Raw genomic sequence first — 21,864 nt, forward strand, 5'->3', positions numbered from 1 at the left:
GGGCCAACCCATGGGAAAAGATCAAATAAGGACCTATTTCAACACTTAAGTACAAGTAAGCAGGAAAGAAAACACCTTCCACTACACTGTCTGATAGGAAGAGATCCCAGGGACTTCCTTTATAGACTGTCTTATACCAAACAGATCTGAGACTCACTGTCACGTAAGAATGGTAAAAAATTTCAAAAGATGATGGTTTATTTAAATTCAGTGTAATTCTGTGATTCAAAATAGTTACAGAGCAACTATTTGAAAATGTTCACACTGGATATACTTCAGGAATAAAAATCTTAATAAGATGTATTTAGTTTCAGAGGCTTACAACCTAACTTAATACTCTCTATTTGGGGGTTCAGAATTGCTAATTGAATTGGTTGACTGCTTTTTCCTTACTAATTTCTCCTCTGCTTTACTTACCAGTTTCTGATAGGAATGCATGGAAATGTCCCATTTTGACCGTGGATCACAGTCATTACCTCTTTAAAAATCTTTTTCTTTTTTACCTTACCCAAAGACATCCCCCCCGCCCACCATTGCTTTTTAGAGAAAGAGGACAGGAGGGAGAGAAACACTGATGAGTTGGGATTGTACATGCCCAGATGGGGAACCGAACCCACAATCTAGGCTAGCGCTCCGACTGCAAATTGAACCTGCAACCTTGGGTTACAAGACAATGCTCCAACCAACTAAGCCACACCAGCCAGGGCCAGTCGGTGTCTCTTTATAACCCCCCTGAAATATCTTGAGACTGTTTTTAGATACACAAACAGTCAGAATTATTATATTATCTTGGTGGGCTGTCCCTTTTCATTATGTAGTTTACCAAAATATCCCTACTGACATTTTTGCCTTAAATTCTACTGTTTGATGCATTGCCACTGCCCAATCCCTCCCACAACCCCCATCCCCCTTGGCCAGGTGGAGGTGAAGACTCTGGTCCACGGCAAAGGAGGAAGCAGAATGGCTGCTGCCTGGCAGCTTCTGGGCTGGGAAGGAGGGAAGGAAGGTTCTTTTGTACAACAAAAGTATTTAAATGTGATGAAGTCCAATCTATCTTCTTTTTTCCATTACAGATCATACTTTTAGTGTCATGTATATAAAAACTCTTCATCTAGTCCTCCGTCCCAAAGATTTTCTCCTGTTTCCTACTAAAGGTTTTATAGTTTTACACTTTACATGCAAGTCACAATTAACTTCAAGTTAATTTTATACATGGTATAAGATTTAGGGTGCAGTTGATTTTTTTTGGCTTATGCATGTCCAGTTGCTCCACCCCAATTTGTTAAAAAGGTTATCCTTTCATTTCATTTGTATGCACTTTTTAAAAAAGGATTTTATTTATTAAATGGGGAAGGGAAGGAGAGAGGGAGAGAAACATCAATGTGTGGTTGCCTCTTGAGTGCCCCCTAATGGGGACCTGGCCCACAACCAGGCATGTGCCCTGACTGGGAAACGATCCAATGACCCTTTGGTTCACAGTCCACTGAGCCACACCAGCCAGGGCTAATTTGCATGTACTTTTAATATGAAGACTCGTCCATATCTGCATTCAATTCTGGGAGAGTCTCTCGCATTATCTCTTCAAATACTGTTTTTCTGCTATTCCCTCCATTTCTTGCTTCACAAGTGGGAGGCTTTCAATCTTTCCTCCATGTCTCTTAATTTACTCATTTTTCATTCTTTGAATCTCTTCATCTCTGTGTTACATCCTAGGTGGATTCGTTAGTGCTATCTTTCATCTCATTCCCTCTTTTAACTGTACCCACTCTCGGGTTTATCCCATACTTTTTAAAAACTTTAATAACTACATTTTATATTTCCAGTATTTTAATTGGCTCTTTTCTAAATCCACCTCTTGATTCTCATCTGCTCATTTGTTTCATAATTTCCTAAAAGTCCACCATGGATGGTATTCCTTCATCTCTTTGATAATCTTAAACATATTTATTTGAAATTAATTTGCATAATGCCTTCTTACATAGGGAGTGAATTCTTCTGATTACTGTCTTTCTGTGTTAGTACTAGTTATACTCTTTTGCTTTGGAATTTAATTTGCTAGATTTGTTTTTGAATAAAAACACTTTATCTCTTTCTCTCCTTCCCCCACCTTCCTCTCTCCCCACTCCCTGTCTATTGACAGACACTGCCACCCCCTCCATCCTTGTCCGAGCGGAGCTTCTAGTACAGAGCCAGGTCTTATTCTGGCTGCGCAGGGTTCCTATGCTTTGGTAACACTAGGGCTACCATAAACTCAGTCACTTTGTGGCCAGGTTCTGGTCCTACTGCTATCTCTACGCCCCTGTGACTTTAAACAAGTCACAGACCAAGTTAGCTGTGTTGTTTCTTTTCGCAGGCAGGAATATTCCACCCTAGCTCCTAGTTTCCAGCAGTGATATTTCCTCTGATCCCCATCCAGGTGGGAGGTTCCTGTGGTCCACATGTTCTCAAGCAGTGTTTCCCATTCCTTTTCTGTTTTTGACATCATGGTAGACTTAGAATACAACAGTACATGCATGGCACACAGGTAGACGGATGAGACTGGTCCTTACCCAGAAATGATGGTCGGGGTCTCTGACCACCTCAGGCCCACCAAGCTGCCCTGAAGCCTGAGAAAAATCTGTTTTCCACATGCTGGTAAAACTCATTCACAGCATGTTCACAGTAATACCCTAAAAGAATCTACTTTCAGCACGCTCTGCCTACTTCTGTACTTGGTTCTGTTTCTAGTCCGCCAGGATGTTTATCTTGTTATCAAGCACAACTATGTCAAGAACATATTTCATTTATCATCTCTATGTATTTGGAGAATACAGAATTTAAAGCATGAATCTGAAGGGCCATCATAAACAGAAGTAATGTTTTCCCTCTGTTTAGAAAACCCTCTCAACCTCCCTGCATCACATTAAAAATATGTATTTTAATTTATTTTTAGAGAGAGGGGAAGGGAGGGGGGGAAAAAGGGAGAGAAGCATCGGTGTGCAAGAGAAACATCTACTGGCTGTCTCCCGCATGCCCCCAACTGGGAACTGGCCCAAAAGCCAAATGTGTGCCCTGACCAGGAATCAAACCGGTGATCTTTTGGTTTGTGGGATGATGCCCAACCCATTGCGCCACACCAGTCAGAGCTGCATCCCATTTTCTTACTCCTCATTCATGTTTCCATATAGATGTCACTTAGGACTGCTTTTTATGACTCCACTCTCACCACCAAATATGGGGTCAAATCTTCTCAGAGAACCTGTATTACTTGCTAATGGGTTGGATGGTACAGTATTACTATTGCCTGTTTACCGCAGACAATAAGCTCCTAGATGGCATGAACTGCCTTTTTCACGCCTGTATTTCTAGATTTAGCAGAGTGCCTGCAGCAAGCATGGATTTAAAAACAGTTTTTATGTCACCTATAGTAGAGAGTATAATGCAACAGCGAAGAGCTAGGGCTCTAGAGTCAGAGGTTCCTGGTTTCAATGCCAGTTCCGTCACTTACTGTGTGATTTAGGAAAGCTACTTAGCCTCTCCAAGCTTTAGTTTCCTCATCTGTAAATGTGTCCCAGTGCATTCCTGTCTCTGTTCCTAGCTATGTAACCCTGGGTAAGTTCCTTTGCCTCTCTTAGCTTTGGTTCCTGGACTAAGCAATGCTTTAAGGATTAACTTGGACAACACATATAGAGTCGCCAGCACTGTGACCCCCTTTCCTGTTTCCACTTCATGCTGAAAAGGGATGACCACGGCTCAGCCTTGAGCAGAGCTGCTGCTGACCCTTTTCTGAGCCTAGGTGGTATCCTGGTTAAAAAGGCTTTCAATTGCCATGGAAGCAATAACAATTATCTTTATATCCACAATTTATTCAGTCAAAGTAAAGGGCAATGTCAAAAGAACCTGAAAGAATAACTTTAAATGCAAATATAATGCATCTAAAAGAAAAAAAGAAAACCAAACCACTGACAGTAGACCAGACCATTCTAACCCTGCAAATGTGAGAAGAGAAGTCTGCACGAGAAAGCATTTCCAAAATGAAGGCATCCACACATTCTACTGATTCCCAAACACCATGGGAGTAACACCTAAAACTAGAAGAGGATTCCTGTCAGACATGAAATTTAAGCAGGGAGAACCAATGTAGCACAGCACTTTCAAGTTCAAGTTATGATGTACAAGTACAGAGACTCTACTTTCAAGCACTACAGTTTTAAAATAGTTGTTTAATGAGGAATAGTCTAGTGATTGAGAGAATGACTGGCAACAAAGAAAACTAATTCAGACCAAAGGAAATAATGCAAAAACCTTGGCATCGAACAGACCAGGAATCAAATCCTGACTCTGCCATCTCCCACTGGTGTAACTGCAGCAAGTAACAATTCTATGCAGAATAAGGATCATAAAGCTCACCTCATAGGGAGCTAGGAGAATTCAACGAGACATCAGGTACAAAATGCCCAGCATGGTGCCCAACTCGTGGTAGGTACTCAATAAACATTAGTTCCCTCCCACTAACTCTCATGCCACTTTTATCAGCAAGCCTCATGAAAGGTTTTAAAAACTGCTAAAATGCATTTCCTCATGTCTGGATTCACAAACTAATCAGTTTATTTACAAGCAGATTCTCTGAGATAAGCCTGAGATACACTGGCTCAAGATCTGGTGAGCAACCTGACCTGGATGAGCGTGGCTGTTTGGTTCTCAGGCCAATGCCTGGAAAGAATGGCTGTGCCCAGAATGCAGCACGGGCGCCAGTAGACAGCCAGAAACTAGAGCAGCCAGAAAGAGGAAGGATTACTTGAGCTTCGGCTCCCGTCCTTCGCTTGTGTACTGCCAACAGATGAGCCCGATCAGGTCCTGCACCCTGGCGCTGGCCATTGTCACCACAGTCATTGGCAGCAGTCTATCCTGGCTCGAGTGTAGGGGGAGGTAGACATCAATCTTCTTGGTGGCTGTTGTGCCTACATGACCCTGTGGACAGAACACACGCATGAGGGTAAATAAAGCACACAGTCACGGTCCTGCAGACCCTACTGGGCCCCAGTGACTGCTGTCCAGGGCCTGTATGCAACGCAGCCATTTCTCATCCATTCTGCGCAGACCTGCTTATGAGCCTGGAAACATCCCAAAGGGGAAACACTGTCTAGTTTTAAGGGTTTTTTTCTTCAATTTTCGTTTTCAAATGGTCTGATGGATCCAGTTCTGCCAGCAGTAAGGTAAATGAGCACTACAATTAAAACAGAACAAATGAGAGTGTTGAGCAGACCTGATGTTTAGTGGCCGGAGACTTGCTTTGCTACTTATTCAGTGTGACCTTGGAAAAGTCACCATTAGACCTTGGCATCAGCCACTCTCCCTGAAAATCGCCATCTCACTTCTTGAGACCCTGAAAAAAGCCGCAGGGGAAGCTGCCCCACTCTCTGTAGAAGCATTTAGGCCTGTAGCACTGGAACAAAGCGCCTACTTCTCAGAGACCAGGGGGGGCTGATCCCATTTAGCAGCACATCTGTTTATTTCCGTCATCTGCATCTCAGCTGGTCTTCCATTTTTGCCCTAACCATCATACCTCACTGACAATCCCTCCCCCACACCTACCACTTCTCCGCCCCGAACCTTCCACTCCCCTCTGGAACCCCAGCTGATTAGCAAGCTTCCATAAATCATCACAGCTTTTTAAAAACCATTCCCTCCACCTCTGCCTTAGTTGAAAGCTGCTGGTGATTAAGGATTTGCTGCTTCTGCTGACTGGAAGACTATTTTGCTTTTTTCTTTTTCACGCTACATCCTCAAGGCCAGGAGGTGGAGTAGGTAGGTATTCTTGTCCCCATGACTTCCAAACTATTCTCCTTTCTTGCGAAAATCCCTGTTCTTTTGAGACACAAGCCACCCAACTACACCATCCTCTCCCTTCCTCATTAGTTTCTGTTATCCATCAACCTTCCAGTCATTCTCCTCACTCACTAAGGGCTTGACTGAGCTCTTGCCTCATAGTCTTCTTTCCCCCTCCTTCTTTCACCAGTCTTGACAATTTCATCTAACAGAATAATCTGTCCAATAACCAAGTGTCTCCATACTTACACCACGGCATCCGCAGTACCTTTCCATCCACTGCACCTCAGTCACAGGAGGCGTACCAGAGATCTGCACCAACTCTGAGATCTCAGAATATCCATCCACTGAATATACTTTAATATACTTTCACCTCATTTGGTCAGGTAGTCCCTCAAATTCTTCCACCTACAATCTACTGACTCACCACCTTTTAATTATCTAGCAGTCCCCCTTATTTCCCAATACCACCCTCCAGATTACATGACCCATTATTATAATCAGTCCTTTTAAAATACAGCTTTAACACTCTCTCCCTCCATTGGACTCAACTGGCAGAACACCAGTCTTGGATGAACCCAACCCTCTGCATTCCCCAAATGAATATCATTGGAGAAAAATCACGTACCTCTACAGGTTGATTGTACTTCAAATTTATGATGATAAACCTCAGACAGACACTCAACATTGTATAGCAAGCCTAGTACATTTCCTGATGCAACCTGCACCCTACCCAAGACCCCTTCTGCACACTTTGGCTTCTCTCTCAAGCTTCCCACGATACCCCTGGACCTTCTGTTCCTTCCTTCACTCATATAACTGCCAACAGGTGAGAAATATTATTTTTCATTAAGAAAATAAGACCTTTCCTATAGGAACTTTGTTATCTTCCCCTTATTAAATTTATAAACTTACCTGGATTTAACCACCTTCTCTCTTTCACCTCTGACCTTACTGCACTGGAGTATCACTTATGTTTTGGAAGGCCAATCTCTCCACTCGTGAGCTGACTGCTGCCTACCTCTCCAGCATCATCTACTGCCACCACACCACCTGCTCATCAGGCTTCAGCCACACTGTCCTTCTCGAAGTACCCTGAATACTGTGCATGTAGCCTGCCTGCTTCTCCCACTTTCAGACCACAGCAGATGCTATTCACTATGTCTAGAAGGTTCTTTCTCATGATTTTTGCATCTTCTAATGTGTGGTTTTGGGCAGGTTACTTAATCTCTCTGTTCTTACATATTTCTTCATATGTAAAATGATGATAATGACAGAACTTATCTATAAAAGGACTCTTATGAGGATTATTATTTTTGTTATTATTATTCTTCAAGGCTCAGATGAACCTTCACAGAAGGTTCGCAGAAACCTTCACTGATAATCCTATGAAAAGAATCCCTGTCTACAGTTATTCTCACACATATTCTGTTTATTTTCTTCATTGTATTTAATAATTTCCATATTATATGTTTATTTATATACATCTTTAGTGAATGCCTTCCCCACTAGCCTCTGAGCTCCATGAGGGTGTTAGCATAGGTAGTTAGCTAGTTATTAATAAAGGAAGGCACAAAGAGAATCGGACATTATTAAACATGATAAAGTAGGACCATGAACCTACTTGCTTCCCTAGGAAGTTACAGAGCACTGGGAGAAGGAATAGAACAATAAAAGGGGGAGGTAAGCACGCATGCAATGGGAGCCAAGATGGTGACCATAGAGGCCTATCAGTCTAGCCTGGGAAAGAAGGGTTTGGTTAAAAGGTCAGACCCAGTGCAAGCCTGTGAAAGCTTAGGAAGTTGATTTGTTATTTTGAAAAAAGCACCTGGTCCTTCCCAAGCCATGCAGACTCCAAACGCAGGCTCCAAGCGGGAGCCTAGGTACAGCAGCAGAGCAATGGATCGCAGCTGGGAACCTGGACTGGGACTGACACTGCTGATGCTGGAACAATGGCACAGAATCTTTGGACACTGGCCTTTGTTTTGACCTTGATGTAGACAAGTCTGGACTTTTTCCATGGCAGGAGGGATGGACGTGGGACATTAGAAGCCTGGGGGCAGAATAAATCGTATCACACCATAACCTCCCGTATGTGTGGGTCCCTGGAATGCTTTCCTTGAGATCCCGTGAAAGAGCGTGATTTCCACTAGCAGCTATACACAATGGCTAGCACTATGCCTGGTGCATAGGAGACTTTCAAAAAAAAATCTGTTCAACTACAAAATGAATGCACAAATAACTCAACTATCAGGGCACAAGGTAGGGACTCAATAAATGTTAGTTTCCTCTATATCCCTCTTGCCCTTCCTCTATGGGTCCGTTCCCTAGTGGTGGATGGAAGTGGAGGGACTTGAGCAATCAAGTGGTTCCATCTTTAACTCTATAATTTTATCACTCTAGGGAAAAAAAAAAATCAGAACTAAGGTAAGGAAATACATAAAATCAGTTTAACAACATTTTAACAGAAATTCCACATCTCTTATAACCCAGCATGTAATATTAGATTCATTAATTTTTTTTCTGAGTTTTGTCTCTATGTTGTAAAGCAAATAAAAAATTCTCCTACATAATGCTCTTGCTCCATCTCTCTCTCTCTCTCATATGTACATACACATGCACACCTATGCATGTTTTTTGGCTTGGATATAATAATTCCAATGACTAGCAAAGACATCGCTGAACAGCAAGTATTTGACCTTGCCAGGCAGTTAAAGGGTTAAACTGCAACAAGGGCAAGCTTTCCAGAGGGGGTTTATGGCCCTTTTATCACTCTCCTCAACCTCCTTTTCAGCCCCAGCCAGTTAATTGTCATTGCTCTTCCTTCTGATTTCTGTTTATTCCCTCTCCTCCTTCTCAAGAACTAGAGCTGAAGGACTATAGAAATCACAGTATCTTAAAACAGGAAGGTTCAATGAGATGACAAATGTGAATGTGCTTCATAAATCATAAAGTGCTTTAGAAATACAGGACAGTATGCTAGAAAGGACCTAAGTTTTCAATCAGACCCATTTCTACAACTCACACCTATTACATGGTCACATGAGACCAAAGATGGATGCTAGAGGAGCCCTAATAATAACAGTTATTAATATAATAAGAATAACAAGAACTGGCATTTACAGCTACTGTTGAATAGATTCTGCTAAATGTTTGCCTAACATCTCATTTAATTCTCATAATCACTATAAGAGGCAGGGTTCTATCCTTACGCTCACATTGTAAATAAAAAAACTAAGGCTTGTAAGGCTACACTCATCTGCCCATAACTAAGGCGGAAGAGGTAGAATTCAAATCCATGTCTTTTTGACTCCAAAGCCCCTACTTTTCCACATCAACGCCTTCTTTTGCTGAAGTTATTCTAAATGAAATCAATTCCCACTTTCAAGGGCTTGGAAATCATCTCCCTCTTCTCACAATGAACCAAAAGCCCTGCCTGAAGCAGCCTCCTATAGAAGGAGCCAGCTCTGAGAAGCTGGCCAAGAAGAACTGCTAGGAGATTGGGACACCAGAGAACTTTGCTATTTTAAGTTGACTAAGGGCACCGTTTTTACGAAATGATACTCCTACGAATCCCTTTATCCTCTTTATTTCACAGTGAAATAGCAAGTGTGGGGGAAACCATGAGAATAAATATGGTAGATACTTATTAAATGAATAAAGCACTGTATCTTTTTAGACTTCTAATTCCATCATGAGGCACTGATGACAGGAACAAGTGCTTTGCACAAACACTGAAATTATGTATTTTTTAATAAGGAGCCTCTTTTGAAAAGCACAAGGTGGTGGCAGTTAGCTCTATCTAATAGTCCCTGTGTTGCAATATTTAGGGATTCATCTAAAACATAAAACAATCCATCAACATAATAGAAAGTAATTAACTTATTAAAAAATAAGGTGACCAAAGGATTAAAAGTATTCATCACACATCAAGACAAGCAGTATTCCAAAGACCCAACATCTAACTACCAAAAAGCGACTAGTAATAAATAAAGATGGTATCATACCATTTCACTGCATGGCAATTTATGTTTCCGCAAGACGGGATAGGGAGAGAGGAGGCATAGTTCGAGCACAAGGGGCCAACGTGGAGATAGGGAAGACTGGTTTAGCGCCAGCTCTCTGTCACTCATGCATCCAACCAACAGGCTCTGAAGCCAAAGTCAAGTGAGACACAAAAATAGACCCTCATCAAATTCACCACATGCTGAAGGTCTGTATCATATAATGTAATAAAGAACTTCAAGAGGGTAAGGCTGCCATGTGAACTCAGAAGCTCACACGGACTAAAGGGCGTTGGCAGATGACTCCCTCCTGCATAAAAAAAAAAAAAAAATTGCCCTTCCATCCAATAGACTCATTAACCCAAGGAAAGATGCTTACTGTATTTGAATACCTACTATACCAATACACAAAAAGTGAACAGTTCTTCTGAGACATGGGATTAAGAGACTTTAATTTTCTGCTTTATATTTTTCTGCATTGTCTATAATGAGAATGTATTATTTTTATACTTAGAAACAAAATAGTAAATAATATAATTATGAACAAAAAAGAAGGTTAAAAAAACTACCAGAGGGCTTAAACGTGTTAGGTAAGAGAAAGAGAAGATCAATTTTGAAAATGTAGTCTATGTTAAGGCATCCAGCAAGATTTATTAAGGACACACTATGTGCCAGGTGCTGTGACAGGCTGTTGAAAAAAAATAAGTTAAAAATGTAACTCAACCACCTTTCTATAGCAGGTTAAGTAATTTTTATCAATGCAAATAGAAAGTAATAAACCCACAAAGAGCTGACAGATTTGAACAACACTCTCGAGGAGTAGCCCCTAACCAGGGAATGCCCCAAATTCGGGTTTTAGAGGAAAAACTGTTCCTCAACACAAATGCAATTCCTGAAACCAGCTAAACGCCAGAATTCATACCACATGGCCTCTCCATGACCTGATGGCTCTGCAAATGCAGACGAATCTCAAACTCACATGTCCAAGACCGATTTTCTTCTTCATCAGCTTGTCTCTCTTCATTCAACGTTCCAACTCAGTGAAGGCTTTCCCTATCTACTCTGGCACTCAATCTAGGAAACGTAACTCCTCTTTTTGTCTCATCTACATCCAAATGCCTCTAAAATGACCCTCAAATCCTTCTCCTCATTGCCACTGCCCTGGCCCAAGATCATCACCTCTGAGACCACTGTGGCAGTCTTCCTACTATCTCCCTGTTTCTAGAATCTCTCCTCTGTTCAAATGCCTTAGACTATCAGTATGATTTTTCTCAAATTACTGACCATACCAGTCACCAACTCTCAGAAATATATGATGGCTTCCCCCAGAGTTAGTATTCCAACTCCTTAACATGGCAATTAATACCCTTCACAATCTGCCCTGGCTGGTGTGGCTCAGTGGATTGAGTGCTGGTCTGCGAATCAAAGGGTTGCTGGGTCGATTCCCAGTCCGGGCACATGGCTGGGTTGCAGGCCAGGTCCCCAGTAGGGGGCGTGTGAGAGGTAACCACACACTGATGTTTCTCTCCCTCTTTTTCTCCCTTCCTTCCCCTCTCTAAAAACAAGTAAATAAAATCTTTTTAAAAAAATACTTCACAATCAGCCCCAAAATATCATTGCTAAAGTATATCGAGCAATAGAAGAGTACAGATTTGGGGTCAGCCAGATTCAGGTTTGAATCCAGGCTCTGCCACTTCTTTAGCTGTTACACCTTAGATGTTGGGCACCTAACTACACCTCTCAGAACCCCCATTTCCTTGCTGGGAAACGCAATTAAAATGTGTATAAAGTGCCTGATACATACTCACTGATTAAAAAAATGTACATAGCAATAGAATGAATATTCTTTTAAATATGATTTTAAACATCTGCATTATATTATAGCATGGAGTGATACTATCAACCTATTCCCCAGTTGTTAAATATGTACAGTTTCTAGTATTTCACTAATATGCTTAATATTCTCATAAACATCCTTATATATTTTTGTGCACATTTTCCTAAGAGTAGACTATGGAGTCAAAGAGTATGAATGCTTTGAGCCTTGTGATATACACTGCAAAAGTTTACTCTTTTGAACTGTCTTTACATCAATCATGAAATATCAATATTAAGAACCACAGGTCATCCAATTAATAATTAGCTCAAAATACATAAAAACTTAAAATTTAAATAACTTCTAATATCCAGAATGTGAATATGTACAGAATTAAAATATGCAGATTTTTTAAATCCTTGCCTGAGGACATTTTTTTCATTGCTTTTAGAGAGAGCAGAAGGGAGACAGTGAAACGCTGATGGGAGAGAGGAACATCGACTGGCTGTCTTCCAGACACTCCTGGACCTTTCGGTTTTGCAACAACACTCCAAACAACTGAGCCACACCAGCCAGGGCAGATTGTGAAGAATTTTAACATGATGAAGTAAAATATTACATATATACTAAATGTCTTCCTATTTGATCCCATTAATTAAAATAATTTACATTGTGATGACTATTAAAGTAAAATTCAAAATGATGCAACTGATAGTTTCTAAAATAGGGGAAGCAGGAAGAATAAGTTTCCAAAATAAGGGAAGCAGGAAGAATAATAAACGGTATTCAGTTCAAATCTTAACTTAGGAAATATCCCTATGAAGTGAGTTAGCTAAATTAAGTCTTAAGAACAGAAGGTTCAGTTAGCAGTACTACTTAACCTCGAGGTTTGTCAGTAATATATTGAGTATCAGATCTCAAAAGTGTTGCTAAGTGTTCAATTTCTCTGTCAAGGGGAAGAAACAGAGAAAGGACAGACAGCTTGGCTTCTGCAATTAAAGAGACAAAAAGCAGGCAACATTATTTCATCAGTCACAACTGCACAAGCAGATCATTATATGTGATTTTAATGCAGAAGTAAATAAATCAGTATATCCAGACAATGTAATGATGCAAACTGATAAGAGGTTATTTGTAGCCCTCAAAAGTTAAAACTCTCTTAAAGGAATGGCTGCAGTTCTACTCTGCCAGTACCTGGGAGGAAAGGTACCAATGGCCTGGATTCCACCAATGACCTAGTCTTTAATAACATGGTATTTAGACTGCTCTGAAGATGAATAAGGAATTTAATTTGACTGGAATGATTTCAAACAAAACCTGGCCTAACTCTGGTCTCAGCCAGGTTTAATAGACTATCAGAAATAAAGAGAATCTACATGGGGAGGAAAAAAATCACCAGACTGTACCATTTTGTTCTCAGTAAATGCTAGCTTTATAGGCTTGGAGAAAAATCTCACTTTTTTACATTCAAAATGGTAGCACTGAACTTATGAATAGATTTTGTATAAAATTCTATGACATCCATTCACAGCTAGGGCCTTGGCTTTGTAGTGCTATCTTAACCCTCAATAAATCTGGAATGCTTAAAGGTTATTAAATTAACATTTCCCTGATCTGGCACCTGTAGTCAAGTTAATTTGTCAAAAACATTTCTACAGTTTGTCACTGGACACAGTTTTTTCTGACAAGTTAAGTTTAAAATAAAATTGACAAAATCTCATTAATTTCTTCTGAATCACCAACCTTGGTTCCATTAAGCTTTTATTATTAAGAACATCAACTGTCACTCATTCTTTAACAAGGTCAAGTCGAGATCTGGGTACCTCCAGGATCCTTATTACATTAATACGAGCGAGTGAGGTAGTGCAGTGTGGTGGTAAAAAGCCTGAGGTGTAGAATCAGAAAGACCTGGGTTCAGTTCTCAGCAATGCCACTTACTGTCGGTCCTTGGACAATTTTAATTTCTGAGTCATTACTCCCGATGGAAATAGTGGATTACAAAAGTACCTCTTTATAGAGTTTTGTAAAGGATTCAGTGAAATAATGCATGTAAAGCATTTTTATCACAAGTCCACAGTGACTATTCAAGAAATGTTGGTTGCACCCTGACCAGTGTGGCTCAGTTGGCTGGGTGTCATCCTGCAAAGCAAAAGGTCTCAGGTTCAATTCCCAGTCAGGGCACATGCCTGGGTTTCAGGTTCTGTCGCCAGTTGGGGCGCACATGAGAGGCAACTGATGGATGTTTCTGCCTCCATCAATGTTTCTGCCTCCCATCCCCTCTCTCTAAAAATAAATAAATAAAAATCATTTAACAGGTTTCCTCCCCACCCCCCCTACTTTTTTCTACTTCATATATTGCCATTTTTAGACTTTGAAAACTGCAGGTTATTTTAAGGGTCACCCCCTTTGAAACACTTGCCCCATATGGCTGTCCCACAAACCTCTCCTGATGCAGTCCTGCCGCCTGCTGATGCCAACCCTTTGCTTCCATCTTTAGGCAAACAGTTCTGATGCCTAACATGCTTTTCTTCCCATTGAAGTATTGGGTTGGCCAAAAAGTCTGTTATGGTTTTTTCTATAGGATGGCTCTAGTAGTGCTTAGTTGTCTTTAACTTGTCTCTGAAAGATTTTTGTTAGACGGTATTCTGACAGCTGTCATACCAGTGTGCAATTAAAAAAATATATCAAAATTGATGAATTTTTGTGCAGCCAATTTAATACTGAAGATGGAAGAAGATACACAACATTTTCTATGTAGTATGCTTTATTATTTCAAGAAAAGTAAAAATGCAACTTAAATGCAAAAAAGGATTTGGGCAGTGTATGCAGAAGATGCTGTGACTGATTGAATGTGTCAAAAGTGGTTTGTGAAGTTTCTTGGTACCACTGACATTTTGACCAAGTAACTCTTTGCTGTGGGGCTGTCTTAGGATTGAAAGATGTTTAGCAGCACCCCTGGCCTCTACCCGCTAGAAATCAATAATGGGAGAGAACCGACACACTCAAAATATATGAATCAATAAGGTTATTGGTGAAAATGAAAAATGTGTCTTTTATTTTATGGAAAGAACATAACGGACTTTTTGGCCAGCCCTATAAATACACCCTCTAGGCACATTTTGCACACTGACCTTAGCTCTAGCCCTCAGGAAATTGGAACTAATCCACCCCAACTCCCAGACATCCCTTCATGTAGATGAGGCCCTCAAACAAAGTAACTCAGTAACTAGGCACCATGGAATGAGCCAAGACTATATAGTCCTTTCAAGAGTACAACATAGCATAGAAAACATCATTTCCATTAGTCTTTCCTATGCTCGTGATTTTAGTAATTTTTCTTTCTATAACATCTATGGTAAATGTAAATCTATAGTCCTGGACACAAAATAAGACAGGAAGTTGTTGCTCTCAGGTAAGGTTTTCTCTCTTTAAAATCAATCTTTCACTTTTTTTTTAGATTTTATTTATTTACTTTTAGAGAGGGGAAGGGAGGGAGAAAGAGGAGGAAGAAAAACATCAATATGTGGTTGTCTCTTGAGCGCCACACACTGGGAACCTGGCCCACAACCCAGGCATGTGTCCCAACTGGGAATCAAACCAGAGACCCTTTGGTTCGCAGGCCGGCACTCAATCCACTGAGCCACACCAGCCAGGGTAATCCTCTACATTTTGATACTCAGTAGTCTTCTTCCATTATGGAAAAATATAAAATGCCTAGAGCTATTGGTTGAAAACAATATAATTGTTATCAAATGAAGTTTGAGTAATAGCCTCAAATAATTTTTTTGTTACAAGATACCAATTTTAAAAACCAGTGATCATTCATGTTCAAGTACAAGGAAGAAATTTTACAAAAGGGGCTGTGGGCTGAAGGAAAAGAAAGCCTGCCCATACTGTATCAGGAATAACATCCATTTCCTCAAAGTCTTAAATTCAGAAAGTGGTTCCTGATACTGTCGGTTTTCACCATCACAGGTTGTATTTGCTACAGACCTCTTGGTAGAGTCTGGCACCGGTCCGGATCCTGGCCCTGCCAGTCTTTAGCTGTGTTATCTTGGGCAAGCCCATAACCTCTCTGAAAGTCAATTTTCTCAGCCATAAAACAAAGCCGAGACCATCACTTCAAAAGAACAACAGGGCACACAAAGTAAAAATAAAGCACTTTAAAATGCTCTGTGAACTGCAAGCTCTTCTACAAATGTCAAGTACGTCCCATTACTATTACTTCAGCTGTTGCTCAGGCCAGGCAGATAGCTGGACAAAATGTCCCTTCAGACACACAAGAAGTTGAGAAGCCTAGGCACCAGGGAAAGGTCTCTATCTCGATCATTAAGAGGGAAGAGCCCCAGCATTCTCTTCTCGCCCAGCCTGGGGATGGTCACAGCAGGCACCCGGAGGCGCTTTCACTCAAGCACAATCCAGCCGTCTTCAGGCATAATCGATGTGAAGTGTCCATTTCGAATGTTCATAGCCATTGTGGGATTCTTCAGATCATCAATGTTACACAGCACTTTGCGTTTAATTATACAAACAATGGCTTCTATAATGAAGATAATATCAGGGAAAGGTAATTTGCATGAACTAAGCCCCATCACCTAGTGTAACTATAGGGACCTCTTCATTATTAAATCATTTATATAATAAAATCAATATGCTTTAAAAGTAAAGATAGGTTTTTTAAAACCATAAAGAAGAATTACATGTTTTAAACTCTTATCAATTATCAGAATATAATGAGTCTTTTTAAGATTTAATAGCAACTTTTAAAATTAAAACTCAGTGGAGACTGTATACTTGGCTCCATTACTAGATGATGTATCTCTAGGAAAGGTTACAGGACAGCCATTATCACCCTCCTAAATTATATGGAAAATTTGGTATAACCCTCCAACTACCCCAAGGACAATTTAATTCCAGAGATAATGAAGTATTTTTAGAGTATAAAATTGTATAAATATTGAAGGAAATAATTCAGGTGCATATATTATATTCATTTCTTGCAGGCTTTCAGTTGGTATTACAAAAATTTTAAATATTAATAATATAGACCTTAAAAATTATATTCTATGTCTTTGATTTTGAACAGTTTTTAAAAACCTACAAATTTCTATACAGTAGTAGGTCCTTGACTGTTTTATCACTTTAAGATTCAATGTTCCTTAATGATATAATTCAAAAATTCTACTGAATCATTATTTAGTAAGTCCTAAAAATCTCTTAAAATTAATCTTTCATGCACATCTAGCTTATCCAAAGTTAGAATTTAATTAGATAGCTTTGGCACAAATGGGCTTACTACTTTCTTTGCTCAATCAGTGTATGTCTCTATAGTAATTATAATTAATTCAAGTCCCTGACGCACCTCCTAGCAAACAATGTAAAAACATCAGACAAAATGGAAATAAATAGCTTTATATTTCTCCAATTATGACATTCACTTTCATCCTAAAAATGCATGTGAAGTAACTGGGATAGGTGTTATTCTGTACAGGAAAAGGTCATACAAAGAACCTGCACCTCTGGTGAGAGAGCAAGATGCTTGTCTGCAATAGAAAATAAATATTTTTAACACCACGAAAACAATACAACTGCAAAGAGTCATCAGAAAGTTTCCATTGAGCAGTATGCAAATGCTTGTTGGAATATAAACAGCAGCAAAATAAAGAAGAGCTAAAGTACTTTTTATCTGGAACAATGCTTCCTGTTGGTAAGAATCACTTGTAACTATATGCAAAATTTACAATTGGGAAGCGTTCCAAACAGTATGACTATTAGGCCTTTATCCCATGTGTCTCCCAGATACAATGAAAGAAAAAAAAAAAAGTAGTGTCAGAAAACTTTATTTTTAAAACTGAGAGGAAAACACGATCCACTGGAAAAAAATGTCAGTACTAAGTTCTTTAAAAAATAAAAAACTCTCGGTGTGTCACACTATTCAATTAAGTACTCAACCTAGCAACACGAAGTGAAACCAGCCAGCTGCAGAGCTGAAACCTTGGTGGGTGAGACCAAGCTGAAGAGCAAGTTCCTCTGAAGGCAGCCCTTTGTGTTCACACACAAACTCTCTCTGAAACTGGCGAGTCACAACTGCTGGCTGTTATTTATTGGGCACCTACCAGGGTCTAAGTACTTTTCAGTACATTATCTAATTTAATATGCCCAACAGTCCTGTGAGGATTACTCACTCCCTTTTAAAGCCGAGGAAGTTCATTAAGGCTCTGCCCCAAACAGGTCAGCTGGGGAGGGATCAAGATGCTAACCCAGGTGGGATCACTGTCAAACCCTACCCTCTCAGTGACTCCAGTCTTGGGCTGAGTATCTGGGAAAGGTCGTGTTACAGCTATCGTTTCAGAACCGGGAGTGCAGGTCTGAAGCACCCTTCTCCGTCTCAGCCGCTCCCCTCCTACAGCCTCCCCTGCCACTCACACCTGCAGCTATGCAGGAACCACCGACACTGAAGGGGGGCACTGGGTGACTGCTTCCAGGAGCTACCTCTTGTGTACAGGGAGAAAGCAGAAAGTGTTCCAGATTTCCTTGGTCTTGGGCACATAGATGGGGCTCAATAAACCCTCATTATGCTTCAGAGGTAAAAAACACAAGGAAGCAGCAGCTCCTTGAAAGGTAGGCAGAACACTCCGCTTCAGTTTTCAAAAAGCAGTGGTCAAGTACGAAATCAAGGGCCCCAGAGAATCCTTACTGTTGGAGTCTCATCAGTAACTGTGAGGTGTACCTGTTACTAAATGTGGCTACCCAGGTGGCAGTACCCAAATGTGCTTTGATAATGACAAAGGAGGAAAATAACAATTTGGTCCTTAGAGAGACAGGCAAGCAGCATGTGACATCAACATGGCATTAGCTCCAACAAGAACTAAAGGCCTGAGTTAGACAAAGGCCCACCTCAGGTTGCAACTCTCTGGGCAAAGAGGCAGCAGGAGACCTGCTCATCTGCAGAAACTGACAAGTCGCTAGGGTACCAGGGTCTCCTGGGTTTTTCCTTAGCCCCCTGGCATTATTTCCCTCCTGTTCATCCTGAGTCAGCCCAATCTCCTCTGAGGTCCTAACTAAACCAGACACAGGGAGAATCGGGATTTTATCTTATTAAAATAGATATGGCTAATTTGTCTTTTCAAATTCATTTTAAATTAAATTGGATTTCCTCGGAAGGCTGCTAGGTCAGTTCCCCTGCTGCGAATGCAGGACAAAGGTTAATTGCACGCCCTTCACCAGCTCTTCTGCTCTCCTGGGCAGGCTCTGATAACCTGCCCCCCAGAGGTGGGAGGCTTTGGTTTATTGGGAGATAATGTTGCCATTAGAGCCATTTACCATTATGCCAAGAAACATTTTATTTTTTTAAACTATATAACAAGATATGATAGTAATAACAAGACTGAAATGCAATGATGTTACTTACCAACTGATGATTAGTTCTTCTAAAACACAAAACCGAAAGAATAAGACCTAACCTATTTGCTTCCCTAAAAGGCCCCAATAGATACAAAAGTACACACGCGCCTGGAGTAAACTGTTTTCTGGTTCCAGTGTAAAATTCCATTAACATTTTCACTTAATTTATCTCATTTAAACTGTCTATGTTCATGAAAATTTAACCCAGTAATTCCCTGTTATACAAAGCATAACAAAGTATGAATATTTAAATATAATGTAAATAAAACACTTTATCAATTATATTTTTGTATTCTAAATTAGTGACTTCACTTAGCATGCCTGCCTTGCACAGCACCACACTATTTTTCAATTAAAGGTCCAGATGTTTCAAAGGCTCCAGTAGGCAATGGCAGTTATGAGAAATGCTTTATCTGCATTGTAATCATCACCACCACATCAGCTCCAGGCTGCATTAACATACTCATGTTTTATTCCAGCGCCCCTTCTAACAGAGCAGGTAAATTATACAACACAGCAGAGAAACACAATCCTAAGAACCGGACAATTTCCTTATAAGCATCCACCTGAGCAACACATTTTCATACATGATATTAAATTTTGGGGGGATTGCTTAGCAGGAACATTGACAATTCAGTAACAACGACAAAAAAAGAGTGAATCATAGATACGCCAATTTAGCTTCAAATACCATTAAAATGCAAGATGGCCTGCACAGACACACATTTACGTATGCGAAACCCAACTACAAATTTGTGTAAAAACCACTATCATTTGGTATAATCTTAGCTATTTCTTCTCATTTTTAATGCCAGTGTCATTTCTTGAACAAGTCAATTCTACCTTTATTCTTACTTTCCAGAAATGACAATCCACCTGGGATGAGACTGAGCAAGTATAGCAATTATCCCTGTGCCCACTCAATAAAAAGTAATAAGGGCAGGACAAAATGCGATTCTGACAGCTGCAACAGAAACATTACTGCATTTATTATTTAGTTAATTAAATGACTCCCTTACCCCCAAATGGAAAAGAATAACCTATGTTATAATAGGTACCACGATGCTTAGTAAACATAGTATAATTTAATGGGAGAATATAGTTCTTCACTGAGAAAATGTAACAAAATTAACTTTAATAAAATTTTTAAAATTATTATACAAACATTTTTATATTCTGAAATATTCCAAGAGGCGGCACCCTAATGAAGATGATATTCAAAAGACAAATGCCTTTACAAATATTAAAACCACCGACAGGTCAAATCCTGGCAGGTTACACTGGAGCATCTGAAAGCAGACAGCTTCTGTTCCTTCCTAAAAAAACCTCAGGTGGAACATTTTTAATGCATCACCATGTCACTTTTTAATGTGCCCCAATCTATTAACCACATGGCAAACTAACAGGGATTTTTAAAATATGGGTTTTATGGCTTTGTGCTGGTGATTAATTAAATAAATAGCCACCATTTCACAAATCATTCTTCTAATTAGTCTAAAACACACTTTGCATTCACTGGTATTGCTGCCATCTGAAGCTCACAAGTGGTGCGGCAGGGCCGTGTCTCTGCACTTTGGAGCCCACTGTTGCAGGTTCCGCGGCTGGCATCCCGCTCCACCACCCAGAGGCAGAGGTGCCATCTTCACAGGTGCTGCAGTCAGCTGGAATTTGATTCCAGCTGCTCAGAAAAGATGTTCTCCTTAATTATTCTCCCTCACCCTAAAGGAAACAATGGAACAAAAAAGGAATAAAGTGCAACCTCCAGCTGCAATCGGAAGAAGTTTCACCAACACAGTTGCTGTGAGTAAGAAAGCTGGTTTTAGTTATCTAGGTGAGGAATAAGTAGGGTACTAGGTCAAACAGGCTTTCCTTAGAACTCAAACATGTTGTCATTATCTTGAACTGGGATATTAAGCAATTACCTCAAAATCCTATTATTTCAAAGACTCCATTCGAAGTCTGAGGTCACTCTTTTTGAAACTGATAGGAATTCAATCTAACTTGTTTTGGTAGCATATTTTTAAAAGATGGCAATTCCTCTCAAAGCAAATTAAACTTAGAGGTAATTTTTAGTACCAGGAAAAAAAAAATCAGATGGGAATATCACAAGAATCCAATTTCCTTCAGAAAATACAGTAAGTAGTCTCCTATATTTAAACTTCATTAGGTATGTTTAGGAAAAGAAAAGAGAGGGATGGAAAGGGAGAGAGATGAAGAAAAAAGAGAAGAAAACGGGGGAAGGAAAGAGCAAAAGGGAAAGGAAGTAGGAAAAGAAAGGGAAAAATCCAGTAGGGATGTAACAGGGTGCAGCCAAGGGGGGAGCCCCAAATAGGGATTTGTAATGGGGTCCAGAACTCAGGGTGTTCAGGAAATATTAGAGAAAAATATATACATGATGTCCTCACGCCTACCAGTCTTGGCTGAGGGATGGGACACAATGAGCAGGGTCATTGAGAGCTGTTTTGTACAGCAACAGCTGTGCGGCTAACCTCTGGCATGGTCATTTAACATGTCTATAACCTTTAACTGGTTTCGTAGATATGTTAAATAGCTGTGGCTTTGAGCCAGGGGGGTGGGAGTGACTTCAACCCAGGCTGTAACTGGGACAGCAACTCCCCCTGGTTACAGCCCCTGCATGAGAGCTTGGAGATGATTGGCTCCATGCCATGGGGCCATGCCTTCCAGGACTTACTATGGCAGCCCAGTAAGGCTGGAAGAATACAGGAATGCTGGCAGGTGTAACTGATTGTAGGAGGAGTCGGAAATGGGGCTGCAGAGGAAGACTGGCGGAGATTTAAATCCAGGTGTGGCAGCCCTACCAGGGAGGTCCAC

At 40.4% G+C, this 21,864-nt stretch overlaps 1 protein-coding gene across 11 annotated transcripts in view; it reads right to left on the bottom strand.

Moving 5' to 3' along the window:
- MAPKAP1 (MAPK associated protein 1) overlaps positions 1-21,864 on the bottom strand; it is a 212,321-nt gene that overhangs the window by 119,576 nt on the left and 70,881 nt on the right. For all 11 annotated transcript variants that reach the window (XM_024562109.4, XM_024562110.4, XM_024562112.4 and 8 more), the window contains one exon: positions 4,778-4,950. In XM_024562109.4, the coding sequence (XP_024417877.1) occupies positions 4,778-4,950 (173 nt within the window). The remainder of the gene's footprint in view (positions 1-4,777; positions 4,951-21,864) is intronic.

Source organism: Desmodus rotundus, chromosome 1 (assembly GCF_022682495.2).
Source record: "Desmodus rotundus isolate HL8 chromosome 1, HLdesRot8A.1, whole genome shotgun sequence".
In the NCBI taxonomy this organism is placed as follows: Eukaryota; Metazoa; Chordata; class Mammalia; order Chiroptera; family Phyllostomidae; genus Desmodus; species Desmodus rotundus.